We start from the raw sequence: 19,293 nt of genomic DNA, 5'->3' as shown, positions 1-19,293 counted from the left end.
CTAAGTGGCTTCAGCCGTGTCCGACTCTGTGCAACCCCACAGACTGCAGCCTACCAGGCTCCTGCATCTATGAGATTCTCCAGGCAACAGTACTGGAGTGGGTTGCCATTGCTTCTCCATGATAAAAGGCTGGCTAGCTACAGAAACAGAGCAAGCATCTCAGTGACCACTATTTTTGCCTTTTCATAAACAGCCTTCTGGGCAAAATTTTGCAGTGAAAAACACACTAATTTAGGTCATAGCTTACTACCCGCTCCTACCCCTTGGCTGGAGAATACCATGCTCTTAATAACAACATCAGGTCAGCCTGAAAATTATGGATGCAATGAATAGCCTGTACTGACCAGAGTTCTTCACACATTAACAGAAGCCTCGAACTCAGACTGAACTGAACTTGCTTCATTCTAACTTCTCCATGACCTTCAGCACTGCGTTTCTATAATTTCTAGCAAATAAGAGGGTTAACTTGCTAACTAAGAAACAGGGCTACAAATCTGTTTTTCTGCGGATTTTCTATTCTTTTGCTTTATCAACATGAAAGTTTTGCCATGGAAAAAATGACCCTCCAACTCAACAAATGACCTACTAAAGAAAAAGTTAGTTGGCTAGTTGCATTTAAATTAAGTAATTTTGCACCTATGTTCACCCGGTGGATCTATATTCCTTTTAATGTTGTTTCTGTTGAGTGCAGACAACAAGTGTTCCACTTATGTAATGAACTGTATAGTTTGCTTATCTTTTGTATGGCTTAGAACATACAAATTATGACTATGTAATAGAAATTTCTTAAAATTTTGAAAGCATTTAACTAGACAGACTTCAAGGTTTAGAGTCAGATCTGAAGGTTACTTTAGATAACTTAAGTAGTTTTCTAATTCTTGAATCAATCATAATAATTTATATTCCCCCAGAATAGGGTCCCCTTTTATGGGTTTTCAAGTTTCTTAATAAGCAACTACACAGTCTTCCTCTGTAATTTTTAACACCTATACCAAAAACAAAACCAAGTGGAGAAGTAGGAACCAACATAACAGTTTTTTAGAATCTGTTCTTCACACAGCACCAAAAGAAGGTTACAAGACACTGGCCAAAAGTGAAGAAAAATCAAAGAAAAAAAGCTAGAACTAGCTGATCTCCTTCAGGCAATCAGCACTGACAGATGAAAGAGCTAGGGCAAATGGTATCCACGGAGATCTGGCAGCTCCTTCGGCAGTTTCTAACAAGACAATCCTGACTTGCCAAGAGACTGTACAAAGTTCTGGTTTTAAGTTAAAAAAGGAAAGAAGCAAAAAAAAAAAAAAAATCCTAGTTTGAAGTTATAGCTTGGAAAACAATGATAACATAACTCTTCCCACTAATTCTAAGATTTTAGTCAAACTTGAAGATTTACCAGAAAAGAGCTACATACACAGTTCACTACTAGCTTACAAAAAATCCTTTATTTTACTTGCCTAGGCCTATGATCAACTTGATTGATTCCCATCCCTTCAAGTAAGGGAGTTAGACCTTCCCTGGAGATCTTCCCTCAAATAGGGCTTATAAACCGAAAGGACACTCACTCACTCTGCAGTGCTGACTACCAGAGCAGGAAGGAAAAATCTAGGAAGATTATGAAGTTAAATTTGAAAGCACAGCCAAGGAACTCAAGTGCATATTCTCGTGTTTGGAGTCATACAGCCAATATATTACTTTAAATTATACTTGAACACTACTATTTAAACTTACCTTCCCATTGGACCAACCAGTTATCAGTTCACACACTCCATCAGAGTTAAGGTCAAAAGCATGAATACTCATGGCATGATTTTTGGACTGAAAAGGAATTTCAATAATTAGTATAGAAGTCTCTCAATAAGTATAAAATTCTTGAATATCAGAGGCTATATCATACAAACTTTAATTCTCCAGTATCGGGCTGTTTTGTCATACACTCCAACGGTGCCATTGGAAAGGGCATAACCAAATCGACTGCCATACATGGGGCAAAGAGAGGTGATGATCTGCAAAAAATAATGAAAAAGATAAAGTTCATTAAGGCTCAATTTAGTGCAAAGTGACTTTATAAAACTGCATACCTTGCCACAAGTGTGTTAAAATTAGGTTTAAATGCACTACCAATCCATTAGTGGGGAATGTGTGCTTCTCTATGATCCATGTCCTCTATTCAGATTTGGATCATAAGAATTAAACTCACAAAGTTTACTGTTTTAGATCAAGCATATGTAGCAAATTTCAACAAATTATTTTTTTAAATGATAAAATCGAAAAATTGAGGAAACAGACTACGTACACAAGATCTGGAATTTGTAAAATTCCACACACTAGATCAAATATTTTAATGATTATTTCAATTTCCTTACCTTACAATATCCTACAATCTAAATTTTAAAAGGACTTATAAAATCCACAATTAATTATCTTTTAAGAGTATACTTTTCCAAGGTATAATTTACTGTTTACTAGAAGAAAACATGAGGAGAGGTGAGGAGATACACCTCGTCCAAGGTAAGGAACAGTGGCTGTGCTTTGCTGGAGCAGCTGTGAAGATACCCCACGTCCAAGGTAAGAGAAACCCAAGTAAGACGGTAGGTATTGCGAGAGGGCATCAGAGGGCAGACACACTGAAACCATACTCACAGAAAACTAGTCAATCTGATCACATGCACCACAGCCTTGTCTAACTCAATGAAACTAAGCCATGCCCTGTGGGGCCACCCCAGACGGGCGGGTCATGGTGGAGAGGTCTGACAGAATGTGCTCCACTGGAGAAGGGAATGGCAAACCATTTGAGTATTCTTGCCTTGAGAACCCCATGAACAATATGAAAAGGCAAAATGACAGGATACTGAAAGAGGAACTCCCCAGGTGGGTAGGTACCCAATATGCTACTGGAGATCAGTGGAGAAATAACTCCAGAAAGAATGAAGGGATGGAGCCAAAGCAAAAACAATTCCCAGCTGTGGATGTGACTGGTGATAGAAACAAGGTCTGATGCTGTAAAGAGCAATATTGCATAGGAACCTGGAATGTTAGGTCCATGAATCAAGGCAAATTGGAAGTGGTCAAACAAGAGATGGCAAGAGTGAACGTCGACATTCTAGGAATCAGCGAACTAAAATGGACTGGAATGGGTGACTTTAACTCAGATGACCATTATATCTACTACTGTGGGCAGGAATCCCTTAGAAGAAATGGAATAGCCATCATGGTCAACAAAAGAGTCCGAAATGCAGTACTTGGATGCAATCTCAAAACGACAGAATGATATCAGTTCGTTTCCAAGGCAAATCATTCAATATCACAGTAATCCAAGCCTATGCCCCAACCAGTAATGCTGAAGAAGCTGAAGTTGAACAGTTCTATGAAGACCTACAAGACCTTTTAGAACTAACATCCAAAAAAGATGTCCTTTTCATTAGAGGGGATTGGAATGCAAAAAGTAGGAAGTCAAGAAACACCTGGAGTAACAGGCAAATTTGGCCTTGGAGTACAGAATGAAGCAGGGCAAAGGCTAATAGAGTTTTGCCAAGAAAACACACTGGTCATAGCAAACACCCTCTTCCAACAACACAAGAGAAGACTCTACACAGGGACATTACCAGACGGTCAACACCGAAATCAGATTGATTATATTCTTTGCAGCCAAAGATGGAGAAGCTCTATACAGTCAGCAAAAACAAGACTGGGAGCTGACTGTGGCTCAGATCATGAACTCCTTATTGCCAAATTCAGACTTAAATTGAAGAAAGTGGGGGAAACCACTAGACCATTCAGGTATGACCTAAATCAAATCCCTTATGATTATACAGTGGAAGTGAGAAATAGATTTAAGGGACTAGATCTGATAGAGTGCCTGATGAACTATGGACGGAGGTTCATGACATTGTACAGGAGACAGGGATCAAGACCATCCCCATAGAAAAGAAATGCAAAAAAGCAAAATGGCTGTCTGGGGAGGCCTTACAAATAGCTGTGAAAAGAAGAGAGGCGAAAAGCAAAGGAGAAAAAGAAAGATATAAGCATTTGAATGCAGAGTTCCAAAGAATAGCAAGAAGAGATAAGAAAGCCTTCCTCAGCGATCAATGCAAGGAATAGAGGAAAACAACAGAATGGGAAAGACTAGAGATCTCTTCAAGAAAATTAGAGATACCAAGGGAATATTTCATGCAAAGATGGGCTCGATAAAGGACAGAAATGGTCTGGACCTAACAGAAGCAGAAGATATTAAGAAGAGGTGGCAAGAATACACAGAAGAACTATACAAAAAAGAGCTTCATGACCCAGATAATCATGATGGTATAATCACTCACCTAGAGCCAGACATCGTGGAATGCAAAGTCAAGTGGGCCTTAGAGAGCATCACTACGAACAAAGCTAGCGGAGGTGATGGAATTCCAGTTGAGCTATTTCAAATCCCGAAAGATGATGCTGTGAAAGTGCTACACTCAAGATGCCAGCAAATTTGGAAAACTCAGCAGTGGCCACAGGTCTGGGAAAGGTCCGTTTTCATTCCAATTCCAAAGAAAGGCAATGCCAAAGAATGCTCAAACTACCGCACAATTGCACTCATCTCACACGCTAGTAAAGTAATGCTCAAAATTCTCCAAGCCAGGCTTCAGCAATACGTGAACCATGAATTCCAGATGTTCAAGCTGGTTTTAGAAAAGGCAGAGGAACCAGAGATCAAATGGCCAACATCCGCTGGATCATGGAAAAAGCAAGAGAGTTCCAGAAAAACATCTATTTCTGCTTTATTGACTATGCCAAAGCCTATGACTATGTGGATCACAATAAACGGTGGAAAATTCTGAAAGAGATGGGAATACCGGACCACCTGACCTGCCTCTTGAGAACCCTGTATGCAGGTCAGGAAGCAACAGTTAGAACTGGACACGGAACAACAGACTGGTTCCAAATAGGAAAAGGAGTACGTCAAGGCTATATATTGTCACCCTGCTTATTTAACTTACATGCAGAGCACATCATGAGAAACGCTGGGCGGGAAGAAGCACAACCTGCAATCAAGATTGCTGGGAGAAATATCAATCACCTCAGATAGGCAGATGACATCACCCTTATGGCAAAAAGTGAAGAGGAACTAAAAAGCCTCTTGATGAAAGTGAAAGAGGACACTGAAAAAGTTGGCTTAAAGCTCAATATTCAGGAAACAAAGATCATGGCATCTGGTCCCATCACTTCATGGGAAATAGATGGGGAAACACTGTCAGACTTTATTTTTTGGGGCTCCAAAATCACTGCAGATGGTGACTGCAGCCATGAAATTAAAACACGCTTACTCCTTGGAAGGAAAGTTATGACCAACTTAGATAGCATATTCAAAAGCAGAGACATTACTCTGCCAACAAAGGTCTGTCTAGTCAAGGCTATGGTTTTTCCCGTGGTCATGGATGGATGTGAGAGTTGGACTGTGAAGAAAGCTGAGCGCCGAAGAATTGATGCTTTTGAACTGTGGTATTAGAGAAGACTCTTGAGAGTCCCTTGGACTGCAAGGAGATCCAACCAGTCCATTCTGAAGGAGATCAGCCCCGGGATTTCTTTGGAAGCAATGATGCTAAAGCTGAAGCTCCAGTACTTTGGACACCTCATGCGAAGAGTTGACTCATTGGAAAAGACTCTGATGCTGGGAGGGATTGGGGCAGGAGGAGAAGGAGACGACAGAGGATGAGATGGCTGGATGGCATCACCAACTCAATGAACATGAGTCTGAGTGAACTCCATGAGTTGGTGATGGACAGGGAGGCCTGGCGTGCTACGATTCATTGGGTTGCAAAGAGTCGGACATGACTGAGCGGCTGAAGTGAACTGAGAAGAAAACATAATCCTTTAAAAAGCAAAATCCCAGAATACCATGGATTTGTACATATCTAACAATATACAGAGTGCATATGTTATACTAGAGTATTAACAGGACTGTGAAGAGGATTTAACACACTTAAGAGAATTTACAATTACAATTTACAAAATCTACAGTTTTAGATACTGAACAAAATTGTCCTTAAAAGTTAAAGCCACAGTTTAAAGATATCTATGACCCTGCAGATCTACTTTCTAATTCTGACTAATGTAAGAGATAATAAACTGTATAAAGTAGAGAATAGTTATGTAATTTCTTCTACACCTACAGCTTTTCTATAAAGCCACCCACTTCACTTAACTCTGAATACAAAGTGCCATGTGGGACTCCAGAATTATTTAGCTCAAGGCATTCTTTTGGCAGTACTCTTCACAATTTCGCTGATGTGCAAAAACAGATGTGAACTCAGAGCAAAATCAAACCAAGAGGACAAGAAAACGGCCCTGAAATGAACAATCTTATACAGTCCCCATTTTCCTAAATTTAGCCCATTTCCCTAGATCCCTTAGTCCTTTATAAGGTCACTAGTTTCTTCTTTTGTGGACTAGAGGATCAACAGGCATGTCAAATTCCTCGCCATTATTTCATGTTGTCCTGTCCTTTTCTAGGACATGGGAAAAAGGTGTTTCACAGAATGTACTCCTCTCGCATCTAGTATTGACAATCAACAGAAATCCAACAAAACCTCAGTGATTCCCCAAATGGGAAAAGATTTACTATGAATTTAAATGAAAGGGAAACGGTAGTGCAGAACCCAGCACCTACAGGCCAATTCTCAAGCTGGCAATCCCCTTCAACAATCTAATGAAAGGGAAGGACCATCTCTCTAGAAAAGCAGGCATGAAATGCAGCCAGGTACACAAAATCGCCAGATGGACACACATCTTCAGCCACACTTTGCTTTGGGCACTCACTTCTCCCCTCCATTTTCCTCTACCACAACCGTCAGCTTACAAGCATAAAAAATGTGAGTACATAAGAAGTAGAGTCAGATTAAGTAAAAAGCTACAGTAAAAGTGAAGAAGTGAAGTCGTTCAGTCGTGTCCAACTCTTTGCAGCCTCATGGACTGTAGCCTATGACACTCCTCTGTCCACGGGATTTTCCAGGCAAGGTACTGGAGTGGGTTGCCATTTCCTTCTCCAGGGGATCTTCCCGACCCAGGGATCAAATCCGGGTCTCCCACATTGTAGGCAGATGCTTTACCATCTGAGCCACAAGGGAAGTCCACAGTAAGGGTAAACCCTTCAGAATCACAGATAACACTTTATATATGAATATGCACGTTTTGCTTTTTGGTCTTCCTTTTGCAGGCAGGGGAACAGAAGCCTGATGTTCCTAAACAGCTTTTGTAAGCAAAGAGAACCAACGATGAGTTCTCGTCCCAAGGGGAGCTCTCAGGCCGTTGCCTTCAATCTTTTCCGATACAGCCTCCCAAACAACGGCTGATTGATTTCTGCACAATACCACCATTTCGATCTCTAAGACTTTCTTCTGTTGTTTTTCTTTTCTGTCCACTTACAGGGTTCCCAAGCCAATGCTCCTTTATTTCCGTCTCCTTCCTTAATTTCAGTTCAGTTCAGTCGCTCAGTCGTGTCCAACTCTTTGCGACCTCATGAATCGCAGCACGCCAGGCCTCCCTGTCCATCACCAGCTCCCGGAATTCACCCAAACTCATGTCCATCGAGTCAGTGATGCCATCCAGCCATCTCATCCTCTGTCGTCCCCTTCTCCTCCTGCCCCTAATCCCTCCCAGCATCAGAGTCTTTTCCAATGAGTCAACTCTTTGCATGAGGTGGTCAAAGTACTGGAGTTTCAGCTTTAGCATCATTCCTTCCAAAGAAATCCCAGGGCTGATCTCCTTCAGAATGGACTGGTTGGATCTCCTTGCAGCCCAAGGGACTCTCAAGAGTCTTCTCCAACACCACAGTTCAAAAGCATCAATTCTTCGGCGCTCACCTTTCTTCACAGTCCAACTCTCACATCCATCCATGACCACGGGAAAAACCATAGCCTTGACTAGACAGACCTTTGTTGGCAAAGTAATGTCTCTGCTTTTGAATATGCTATCTAAGTTGGTCATAACTTTCCTTCCAAGGAGTAAGCGTGTTTTAATTTCATGGCTGCAGTCACCATCTTCAGTGATTCTGGAGCCCCCAAAAATAAGGTCTGACACTGTTTCCACTGTTTCCCCATCTATTTCCCACGAAGTGATGGGACCAGATGCCATGACCTTCGTTTTCTGAATGTTGAGCTTTAAGCCAACTTTTTCACTCTCCTCTTTCACTTTCATCAAGAGGCTTTTTAGTTCCTCTTCACTTTCTGCCATAAAGGTGGTGTCATCTGCCTATCTGAGGTTATTGATATTTCTCCTTAATTTAGAATATCCTAATTATCTTTTTGGTTTCCATCTTGCCCAATCCTGGAAAACCAGCAGCAAATAAATATCCTAAGAATACCAAACCATAGGGATAAGGGCAGTCTTTAGACACTGTTTAAAAAAAAGATAACTCTCAGAAACATTTCCATTTGAATTACATGAGTAATTCTAATCACAAAGAAACTAGTCAAGTTCTCTGACATCTAGTTTTTAAGTCTACCAACAGAAATGTGCCTAAGAAGTACTTAATTTGAATGAAGAGAAAAACTCTAAAACCCTCATATACACAGTTCATTCAATATTCAATCCCATTTAATACACATGATAAGAAGCAGGAGGACCTGACCATGCCACTTAATAGCCATGAGCTTTTGAGAGTAACTTTACCAAGAAATGTAACATGTTCCCTCATCTGTAAAAGGAGAACTACTGATTCCTTCATAATTGTGCTGCTGTTGGATTAAATGAGTAGCTCATGTAAATAACTTAGAACAGTGTCTGACATATGTCAGGTACACAATAAATGGTTGCCATTGTTGTTATTATATAATAGCTCACTAAAAGAAATACTTTTTGTGCTCCATAATTTTTGTCTAATCAAGTGTTTTCAAAATATATCTTTTTAATTTTTTCACTGGAGTACAATTGCTTTATAATTAGTCTCTGCTGTACAACAATGTGACTGAGCTGGATATATACATATATGCTCTCCCTCTAGAGCCTCCCTCCCACCTCCCCATCCCTCTGGGTCATTAGAGAGCACTGAGTCAAAATATATCTCGATATAGGATATTTAAAGGCTTCTTTCTCTGTAACATACTGCTCTATTTAATCCCCATAGTCTTTACCGTAAAACTGGGTAGTGAAATGTCCCAGCACTCTCATTTTATGCTACATTTAACTATGCTAATCTGTCAAGGTTATCATGATTCTGAGGTGGTGCTTACCTCTGTTTCTGACATTTCTGCCACAATCTCATCTTCTTTGAAAACTCGGATATCAAAATCCTCAGATCCAACAAGAAGCTGAACGGGGAAAAAAAATCAGGCATATTTAGTTCAGTAAGTGAAGACAGCAAAATTTCCATAAATAAAACAAAAAAATTGCATGATACTCTGTATGCTGCTAAAGGCACCCAGGAATTCCAACTTCTCGGTGATGGATGCTCAGAAAGGATCCTTCCAACGAGAAGGTCACGAGTTGGTCAGTGAAGAAACAGTGGTTACTACATTGGTCCTGTCCCGTGGGCACCTCCCACCAGAACAAGTTCTTTCACCAGGCACCTGGCTCAGCATCCATCTGCCTGCAGGTGGAAGCCCTGCTTCAAAAGCCAGAGCCCAGTACCTGCAGACAGTCGGAGGGTAAGTCAATGTCCAACACAGTGCGTCACTGGCTGCTCAAGAGGTTGATTTCTAGAGAAACTGCTACAGTAATTTAAAAAGCTAAAGGCCAATCTCTAAAACGTCCAGATTCCTGAAAAAGTTGGCCAAAACTGAGAAGTAAGTACGATATGATTTTAACACATTGGAATCAAGTTATAAGACTATGAATGAGACTGTGCTCCCAACAACTCTTCTGCCCTCTCCCCCATCAGGGGTCTTTGAAATATGGTCTTGATCTCTGTATTTGACAAACATAAATGAATTACTGTTCAAAAGAGAGGAGAAAGACAAATGAGGCCAATTAGTTCATCATTCAGGCAACAGAACAGCAAAATCAACCATGAGAAGCTAACACTTCTCTCAAAGCTAAGCTCACTGTCCTGGGGAAATGTATGTACTCAGCTAAGCCATACACACAAGAGAAGGGTCTCCTCCCCCACATACCTCTTTCTTCCCATCACCATCAAAGTCACACAAGGCCAAGGAGTGAACGTTATCTCCAGTCACCTGAAAATAAAACCCAAGTCATTACTACGCCATTTCTTTTCACTTAATCCAAACATAGGAGCTACATGAAAGACAGGACAAAATAAACCATGAATTCAAAATTCACATTACTCACAGCCTTTTTTTGATGTATAAAATTATAAATACTGTTTTATTTTGTTTCCATTATTCATTACTGTCCGTGGTTAAACAAACAAGCAAACAAGACCTAAAGAACATTAAAAAAAGTAAAAATGTTTAAGAGTACTAAAGAGAGTATTTCGTTCTTCATACCGTCCAGAAGACATCATTTCCTTCATGATTGAAACCCTGCAGAGCACAATTTCCACCAATAATTGCAAGAGGGGAGGTAATGTCTCCCAACATCCCCAGCACAATTGCACTGGCCCCATCTGCTACCTAAGAAGAACAACAAAAGAGACAAACCCTCAGACACAATGCTGCACAGGCACACTGGAGGCAAGCACATCCTTTTTATCTGGAAACTCAAAGGCTTCTGTCATCATTTCTGAGAAGCCACCAGGTCTCCTGAGAAGCAAGCCAGAGCTGTCCATCGAGGACAGTGTCTGTGGCTAACATGGCTTATGCAAGGATGAGCACTGACTCAGGACAAACTCAGGCCCTTGGTCTCTCACACTAACCTGCTATGAAAACCTACTCTAAAACCCCAGGCTCTCTTGGACCACCAAGTTCTAGAGGCCAAATTCTTAGAGAATCAGACTTATGCCATTAAAACACCCAAACTTTTATAATCTATTTTAACCACTTTAGATGGAAATCTACTAATACTGATTAATTAGTTCTCTTACTACTGCTCATTGTTACTTTTAAGTACTAAAAACTACAAGCACCTATAGGCCCACCATTCTGAACTAGTACATGCCTCAGACTTCTTGAATAAAGTCCATAAGCACAATTTGATGAAAATGTTTTAAAACTGATTGTGGTGAAGGTTACACAAGTCTCTGAATAAACTGAAAACTGCTGGACTGTATGCTTTAAATAGGTGAACCGTACGGTATGTGAATTATATCTTAATCAATCTGTTATAGAAAAAAGGTACATGTCTATATCATGATCCCATTTTGTAAACAAAGAATTCACTCACAAATACTAAGTAAAAAGTCAGGATAAATCAATCAAGAGTTAAGTGTTATTTCCAAATGAAGAAATTATGGGTGACTATTTTTACTTTGCTTATATTTTTATGTAATGAATACGGATTATCTTGTGTATAAGACTGTATTGAGTATTAAAGTTGCAGCAGCCTGAGGATGGGAGGCTATGTAAGTGCTTCTCCTGGAAACTGCTATACTAAACTTCAATGCAAAGCTGCCAGGAGACCTGTTTGCTGGCTTTCTGGCTGCTGGCTGAATTTTTAATGATGAATCTTGACAGATGAACATATCAACAGATAACTCTGTTGTTTTTCAGTCGCTAAGTCATTTCCAACTCTTTTGCAACCCCACGGACTGTAACCTGCCAGGCTTCTCTGTCCATGGGATTTCCCAGGCAAGAATACTGGGGTGGGTTGCCATGTCCTTCTCCGAGGGATCTTCCCGACCCAGGGATCGAACCCGCACCTCCAGCGTTGGCAGGTGGGTTCCTTACCACTGAGCCACCAGGGAAGCTATCAACAGATAATACCTCCTGAAAGATAATCTGGAGAATCACCAAATGATTACCAACCATGACCAAATAAGTAAGTGTCAAGGAGATGTAAATAGCAAAACGTGCATTTTTAACTACACTACAAAAGCCACATAATAAACCCAAATAAATGTCTGATCTCTTTCAAGCGTTAAAAAAAATAAAAAACCAGTGGACGTTAACGGGAAGTGGGTGTTTTATGGTCATAAAGGGATATACTTGCCTCTCTGTAGAACAAATCTGAATTATTGTAGACATCATAAGCCAACAGATTGGTCTGTGTTCCCACTAAAAGAGCATCATAGCCAAGTTCAGGGTTCAGTACTCCTGCGGTCAGGCAGCTGACTGTCTGGTTAATGTTAAGAAGTGAAACATCTGACTCCAGGGGGCTCTGGAGGACCCTGGGTGCACCGAGATGCTGGCTCCGTGAATGAGGGTTGTGAATAAAAACCTACAAGAAAAAGTTAATTACATCCCCTTAACATTAAAAAAAATGCAAAATTAACATATATTTTTATTAAAAGGCTCAGGTTATTAACAGATTACCAATGTTAACAAGAAGGGATTTAATCATCCACCAAACTTAAAAACACCCATACACAGTTCTGTGCATGGCTGGCTTTCAATCACTTCAAACTGTGGAAATCCAATGGCTCTCAGCCTTGTAACGACCAAAATAATGGCCAAGATCTAGCTGTCACTTCCCAGGGCAGCTTACATACAACCAGCCGGCAGGACATTCAAGCACTCTTACAAATCAGCCTTTTCCTGGTCAAACTATAGGAAGTTGCTATCAGTTACGATGAGATTGCGCACACACACAAAGACCAGAGAAAACTGAGTAATAAACACTTCATTATCTTTCAGCGCAACACCCAACAAATTCACTTCCTAACCCTTAAAACTGATCGGTAGTAAATCTTATAATCCTAAGGGTCACACAAAGCAAGCTTCTTGAAGGCTTTCATAATACAAGTAGACAGAATTAATTAAGTCAAAGTTAATTAATCTAGCAGTTTCAACTATCACAAACATAATCATCTGAGTGTCCTACAAATCTTTAAATTTCCCTAGGCTTCGTATGTAAAAGGAGGTTTAGACTAGAAGCAGCATTCTCAAGAGGGGCAATGTTGCTCCCAAGATGGGTAACTGGGTTTGGGGTGGGAGGGATCTGAGACATTAGGCCACAGATATAAAGTATAGAAATTTCATTAGGGAAATTTTCATTTTCTGAAAAAAAAAAAAAAAAAAAAAAAGATGAGAAACTAGAGATCCCTTAAGCCCCCATCTAGTTCTAAAACTTGCTAATTTCATTTTACTTATTTATTTTTGGCTGTGCCGAGTCTCTGTTGCTACGAGCAGGCTTTTTCCCCAGTTGCCGTGAACAGGGGCTGCTCTCTCGCAGCAGGGCGCAGGCTTCTCCTTGTGGCGGCTTCTCTTGTTGCGGAGCACGGGCACTACGGTTCGTGGGCTTCGGCAGCTGTGGCCCCCAGGCTTGAGAGCACAGGCTCAATAGTTGCGGTTCACGGGCTTAGTTGCTCTGAGAAAATTTTCTAATTTTAAATGAGCATTTCAACTCTTCGGTGTAAATCTGTAACCCGGAGAGGCTGGTTTGGTTGCTCACCACTCAAAAGGCTAATACCCAAGAGACAAGTGTTGGTGGGAAAGGAAATTTTGCTTTATTCAAGAGGCCAGCAACCTGGGAAGAAGGTGGACTAACATCCTAAGACCATCTTCAAGTTGCCAGATAGGAGAGAAAAGTTTTAAAGGCAATGTGGGCAGGAGGGGGCCGCAGGGCATGTGAGCAGCTTGCACACAACTCTTGGACTGGTTGGCATCAAGGGGAGGTCTTAAGCCTCACCTGTCTTCTAGTTTCAACCCAGTCTGGGGTCTATATGCTCATGATCAGCAGTTTCCAACTGGTAGGGGTCTGCTTCCTGTATAAACAACTTAGGAACGTGTGCCAGACCCTCACAGCTTTCAGGGAACTGGGAGTTTGGTAATTCTACCGTCCAAACTGTTGCCAGTTTCCCAGCTCAAAAACTTGTTTCTACACCTTTACATTCCTAAACATTAACACTTGAGCCAGCCTTCTGAGACTCAAGGGAGGCCTGGGAGACTAAAGCTTTACAACAAACAAGAAGTAGAGGACAAGGCTGGTTGGGAGGGGGCTGTCCCAGGAAGGCCCACTAGGGTCCAGCTTGGTTACAGTCTCCCCTTTCCTCTGATACTCCTCAAGCCTGAGGGTGTGGAACAAGAAAGGAAATAAGAGTTCTGGATAGAGAAGCTAATCATAAACTCAGTAGAGGAACTCAATTTTAGGGGACTTGGTTTTACATCCAAGCAGGATTAATTTTAAATTATTATCTAAGCAAGGTAACCTGTTCAACAAAAGATAATTTTTACAAGGCTTATTAGATTTAGATGTTCATTGACAGACAACTGGATAAAGAAGTTGCGGTGCATATATACAATGGAATACTACTCAGCCGTAAAAAAGGAACAAATTTTAAGTCAGCTGAACAAAGGTGGATGAGCCTAGAGTCTGTCATACAGGGTGAAGTAAGTCAGAAAGAGAAAAACATATATCATATATAAAAGCATACTTATGGAAACTAAAAGATGGAACTGATGAACCTATTTGCAGGGCAGGAATAGAGACGCAGACATAGAGAACACAGTGGGGGAAGGAGAAGGTGGCAGGAATTGAGACAGCAGCATTGAGACATACACATCACCATATGTAAAACAGACAGCTGGGGGAAGTCGCTGTGTAACACAGCAAGCTGAACCTGGGGCTCTGTGACAACCTAGAGGGGTGGGATGGGTGAGGTGAGGAGTGGAAGGGAGGTTCAAGAGGGAGGGGATATATGTATACATATGGCTGATTCACGTTGTTTACGGCAGAAACAAACACAACCTTGGAAAGCAATTATCCTCCGATTAAAAATAAATTTTAAAAAAAGACTGATGAGAAACCTATAGAAAAGGTGTGTAGCTACTGACTACTGTGTTCACATTCTCATTTGTGTAATACTTTACAACATGCTTTTATCAACATTACTGCCTTTAGTCCTCTGGATATACAGAAGAGGTCAGAGGGGTTACGGCCTTTCCTTTCCCAAGGTCTCACCACCGATAAGTGACAGGAGTGAGACACAAGCCTGGTGTCAGGCTCCAGCCATCTCCAGCCATATCTTACTTCCTTTCATAATAGTTCTGAACAAAAGAATTCTTACTAAGTCTTCTAGTAATTAGAAAGGCTGAAAAAGAACAGCAAGAAAAATAACCTGTGGACGTCACGCTCATTGTTATTGGGATGAAAGGAGTTTGAGCTTTGCTGCCAGAGTCCCAGGCGTCTGGTTCCTCCCTAGCCCCCTTCCACGGAAATCAGTGCCCAGGAGACTCATCTGGCCACAGGCTCAGTCACTGCCAGGGCCTTTATGCAGGGGTCCGCTGGTGGCCCAGGGGCAAAGAATCTGCCTGCCAATACCAGAGACCCACGAGACTCGAGTTCGACCCCTGGGTTGGGAAGATCCCCTGGAGGAGGAAATGCCAACCCACTCCTGCATTCTTGCCTAGAAAATTCCATGGACAGATGTGCCTGATGGGGTCCATGAGGTCACCAAGAGTCAGACATGACTGAGCACACAGGCGCACATGCACGCACACACGCACACACACACACAGAGCCTTCAAGCCAAAGAACTGGCTGTAGCTTACACGTTTGTTCTAGCTGAGGGGGTGCTGCTGCAATATATATTCTATGGTGAGAGGAAACATGTCTCAGATGAACTATGTTCATCCTGCAAGAAACCCCTTTTCAAAATATCCTTGCTCAGGTGCAGAGACCAGATCTCAATAAGTCAGCCCCACCTTCACAACAGAGTCCCACAGAAAATGACAAAATCTTGTTTCTAAAGACATGGGCCCCCACAGTCAAGGAGGGCTTCAGTCTTACCAGAGACATTTGTTTTTAAAGGAAATTATATTTTTGTGTGTTGTTTGGATCATAAAATGGTGCCAACTTGTTTAAGTCTAAAGATCAGGTCAGAACTTCTCAGATCTGCTTTTGAAGTTCTGAATATAAAGTACCTGATTAGAGAACATAGGAATTTCCATCTCTCCCTTTCTCCCCCGTCTTCAGAAGCTGACCTAGATTAAGGTGTCCCTGCCTCCCTCTCTAGGTCACATTCTAATGAAAGGGTTTCCAGAGAAACCTGCTTCCACTCCCTGCATCTCTGTTGCAGTACCACCCCAGTAATCCTTCATCTAAAACATAAACCAAATCCCAATCACCCACTTTATCAAAAACCAAGGTCTCTGCTGTGGCCTATGAGGGCCTATATGATCCAACTACTGGCCACCTCACTGCCTCCCTCAATCCATTCCAGTCCCAGAAGCCTTCCTGTGTTTCTGGAACACACCAAGTATACCCTCTACCTCAAAGCCCGTGTGTACTTGCTGACACACTTAACTCCACCTCTCTGCAGGGGCTTGTTTCATTTCCTTCAAACCTCTGATCCACAGTTATCCTATCAGGAGCCTACCTGATCACCCTGTCTCAAACAGCCATTACCCCTCTGCAGACTGTGTGTATCTGTTAACTATCTGGCTCGTTCTCTCAAATGTAACCTCCAAGGGAATGGACAGAAGTGTTAACGGCTCAGTCGTGTCCAACTCTTTGCAGCCCCATGGACCATAGCCGGCCAGGCTCCTCTGTCCATGGGATTTCCCAGGCAAGAATACTGGAGTGGGTTCCCACTTCCTTCTCCAGTGGCTCTTCCTGACCCTGGAATCGAACTCGTGTCTCCTGTGTCTCCTGCACTGGGCGGCGGGTTCTTTACCACTAGCGCCACCTGGGAATAAAACCAGTAAGACTTTTCTGTCACTTTCACCCTTGTAGCTGCAGAGTTAAGAACAGTGCCCAGCGCACAGCTCAGTAAACTCAGTAAACTCAGGGGTGAACTAATGTCAATGGGAACTTTTCAGCCCATTTATGTAGCTGCTGTGTACCTACAGAAAAACCAATACGAATTTCTTTCTGGTATTTGTCAGGGTCTCCTCACATTATCACAGCTAACATTAGTGCCAGGCTCTATGCTAAATGCTTTCCTCCATTATACAACTTAATTTAAATGAATCACTACGTTTTAACTGATGTATCCCAAGGCGGAGCAAATCAGAAAACATATATTGGAGGTGGAAGTGTCTTGAAAACTATAAATCATTATATAAATGTCAACTTGTTAAATCCAAGCTGGATCAGAGAACAGGCACTCTAATCTCATTTCTACCACTTTCCAGTTGAGCAACCTCAAACATTGCTTTGAACCTCTCTGAACCATTATTTCTAATCAGTAAAGTGGGAGTAATAAAAAGAAAATAACAGCTAACAATTAGTGACTACTGCCTATATGCCAAGAGCATGACACATAATAACTTACTTAATCCTCTTAACAACTCTATGTGGTAGATACTATTAAGTACCTTGCCCAAGGTCATGAAATCAGTAGGTACCAAAGCCAGGATCTACCACACCGGTGCTATGCTACAGCAGTTGGCAATTTAGCAAGGACGCTGAGATAATTAATGTAATAAGGCTTTGTAACTGTTAGCAGTCATTAAGCTCGGCGTCACTGTATTCCATGTTTTTCGGGCATTCCTCCATCAGCACATAGTGCCCTGATTTGCCCTGTCTGTTGTCCCTCTGGACCAGAAGCTTTCTGAAAATACGGACTCCAGCTTTCTCTCTGAATCCCCAAGATCTAGTACAAAGAAGGTGTTCAGTAAGTCTGGTGAGATGTTGAATGACCGTATCTTTTTCGTCTCCGCGACGCCCACACTTTGCACAGCACAGGGTATACAGTAAGCCCCTAATAGGTACTTAGTGAATAAATTACAGGAAGAGACATGAATGTACATGGATAAAGATCAAAGGAGCAATCTGAATCATTTAAGTTAGAGATATCTATTTTTTTTTTCCTGCCGTAGAGTTGTTTGCCTCTAAGAGGCAGTCTGAGATGGTAGGACGTTCTCAGCGAAGGGCAGAGACTCTGGGCTCCTCCATTACTGCTAACCCTGACCAAGGCCTTCCCTGCAGGGGACTTCTCTTCTCTATGCTCCCTATCCGTAAAGAGACTGCAACATCATCGAGTCTAAGAGCCTGAAGACAAGTTAACTGTTCAGAAGGGCCGTTCCGCTTTGTTATTCAGGATTTCTGCGCAGAACGGAGAGCTGGCTAGACTACCGACCCGTTGCCTGGCAACCCTGGCTGGGGGCGGGGTCTGAGAATGAGCGGCGGGACTGCCAGGACGCGGCCCGCGGAAGTCGTGGGGACTCCTGGGGCCCGGGCCCCGTGCGGGTGGGAATGGGTGGGAGCGGTTACCTTGCCCGCTTGGGTAGCGGCCGCCAGGCACGGGTGAGTCCCGTCGTAGCGCCCTACGGCCACCATGCGGGGGCTGATTTTGTGGCGCAGTTTCAGGGTGAACACGGGCTGCAGCATGTTGGCGGCGGTTCAAGAGAAGAGGGCTAGTGGCCCGAGACCGGCGCTGCGGACCCGGCCTCAGCGAGGCGTTGAGAGGCGCGGAGACCGGACCGGACCGGTCTGGCTACATCAGGCGAGGCGGGAAACTGATGCGAACTTGACTCGGACCCCAGGCCGCGAGCTCTTTCTGCGGCTGCGCAGGCCCGCCCACCGAGTTCTGCAGCTGCGCGGTCGGGCCTCAAGCGCTGCTGCGGCTGAACTCGCGGGTAGGGTCTTGCCATTTTCCTGCTGTAACTTACCAGCGTTGGGTTCAACTCAACTACGGGTCTACCGTGGAGGTGTTTGAGCCATCGCACCCCTGGGGCTTCTTATTCTAGCAGCACCACAACCAAGCTGCCCAACTGTTGCAGCCTACATTTATTTCTATCTACTCCATTCCAAGGGCTTATTCAATAAATATACCGTGAATGTGTGTGTTAGTCGCTCAGGCATGTCCGACTCCTTGCGACCCTATGGACTGTAGCCCGCCAAGCTCCTCTGTCCATGAAATTCTCTAGGCAAGAAATACTGGAGTGGGTAGCCATTCGCTTCTCCAGGGGATCTTCCCCAGCCAGGGATCGAACCCGCATCTCTTGCATTGCAGGCAGATTACCTTCTGAGCCACCAGAGAAGTCCAAGGGGGCGACTAGCATCACCAGCTCAATGAAAAGGAGTTTGAGCAAACTGCGGGAGACAGTGAAGGACAGGCAAGCCTGGCTCACTGCAGTCCTTGGGGTCACAAAGAGTTGGACATGATTTAGTGACTGAACGACAAAAATGCCTTGAATATCTACACTTCTTACTTTAGCTGTTATGTTGATGCCCACAGTAATTACTTAATATATCAATCCTCTGGGGGGAAAAATCATACTTTAAACTCTCATCTTTAAGTAGTTCTTTATCAATTTCTTAGCATTCCTTCAGACATTTATTTTTTGAGACTTTACTATGTTTACAGAGGATGAGATGGTTGGA

At 42.7% G+C, this 19,293-nt stretch overlaps 1 protein-coding gene across 1 annotated transcript in view; it reads right to left on the bottom strand.

Annotated features, from left to right (window-relative positions):
* The window catches only part of BBS2 (Bardet-Biedl syndrome 2), a 29,119-nt gene extending 10,618 nt beyond the window's left edge, over positions 1-18,501 (bottom strand). The window contains exons 1-7 of the mRNA XM_018062007.1: positions 18,181-18,501; positions 12,016-12,243; positions 10,416-10,541; positions 10,080-10,142; positions 9,201-9,278; positions 1,896-2,000; positions 1,726-1,812 (exon numbers count right to left, since the gene is read on the bottom strand). Coding sequence (XP_017917496.1) covers positions 1,726-1,812; positions 1,896-2,000; positions 9,201-9,278; positions 10,080-10,142; positions 10,416-10,541; positions 12,016-12,243; positions 18,181-18,297 — 804 coding nt within the window. The 5' untranslated portion in view covers positions 18,298-18,501. The remainder of the gene's footprint in view (positions 1-1,725; positions 1,813-1,895; positions 2,001-9,200; positions 9,279-10,079; positions 10,143-10,415; positions 10,542-12,015; positions 12,244-18,180) is intronic.

Source organism: Capra hircus, chromosome 18 (assembly GCF_001704415.2).
Source record: "Capra hircus breed San Clemente chromosome 18, ASM170441v1, whole genome shotgun sequence".
NCBI classification, from domain to species: Eukaryota; Metazoa; Chordata; class Mammalia; order Artiodactyla; family Bovidae; genus Capra; species Capra hircus.
This window is presented reverse-complemented; position numbering and strand designations above follow the sequence as displayed.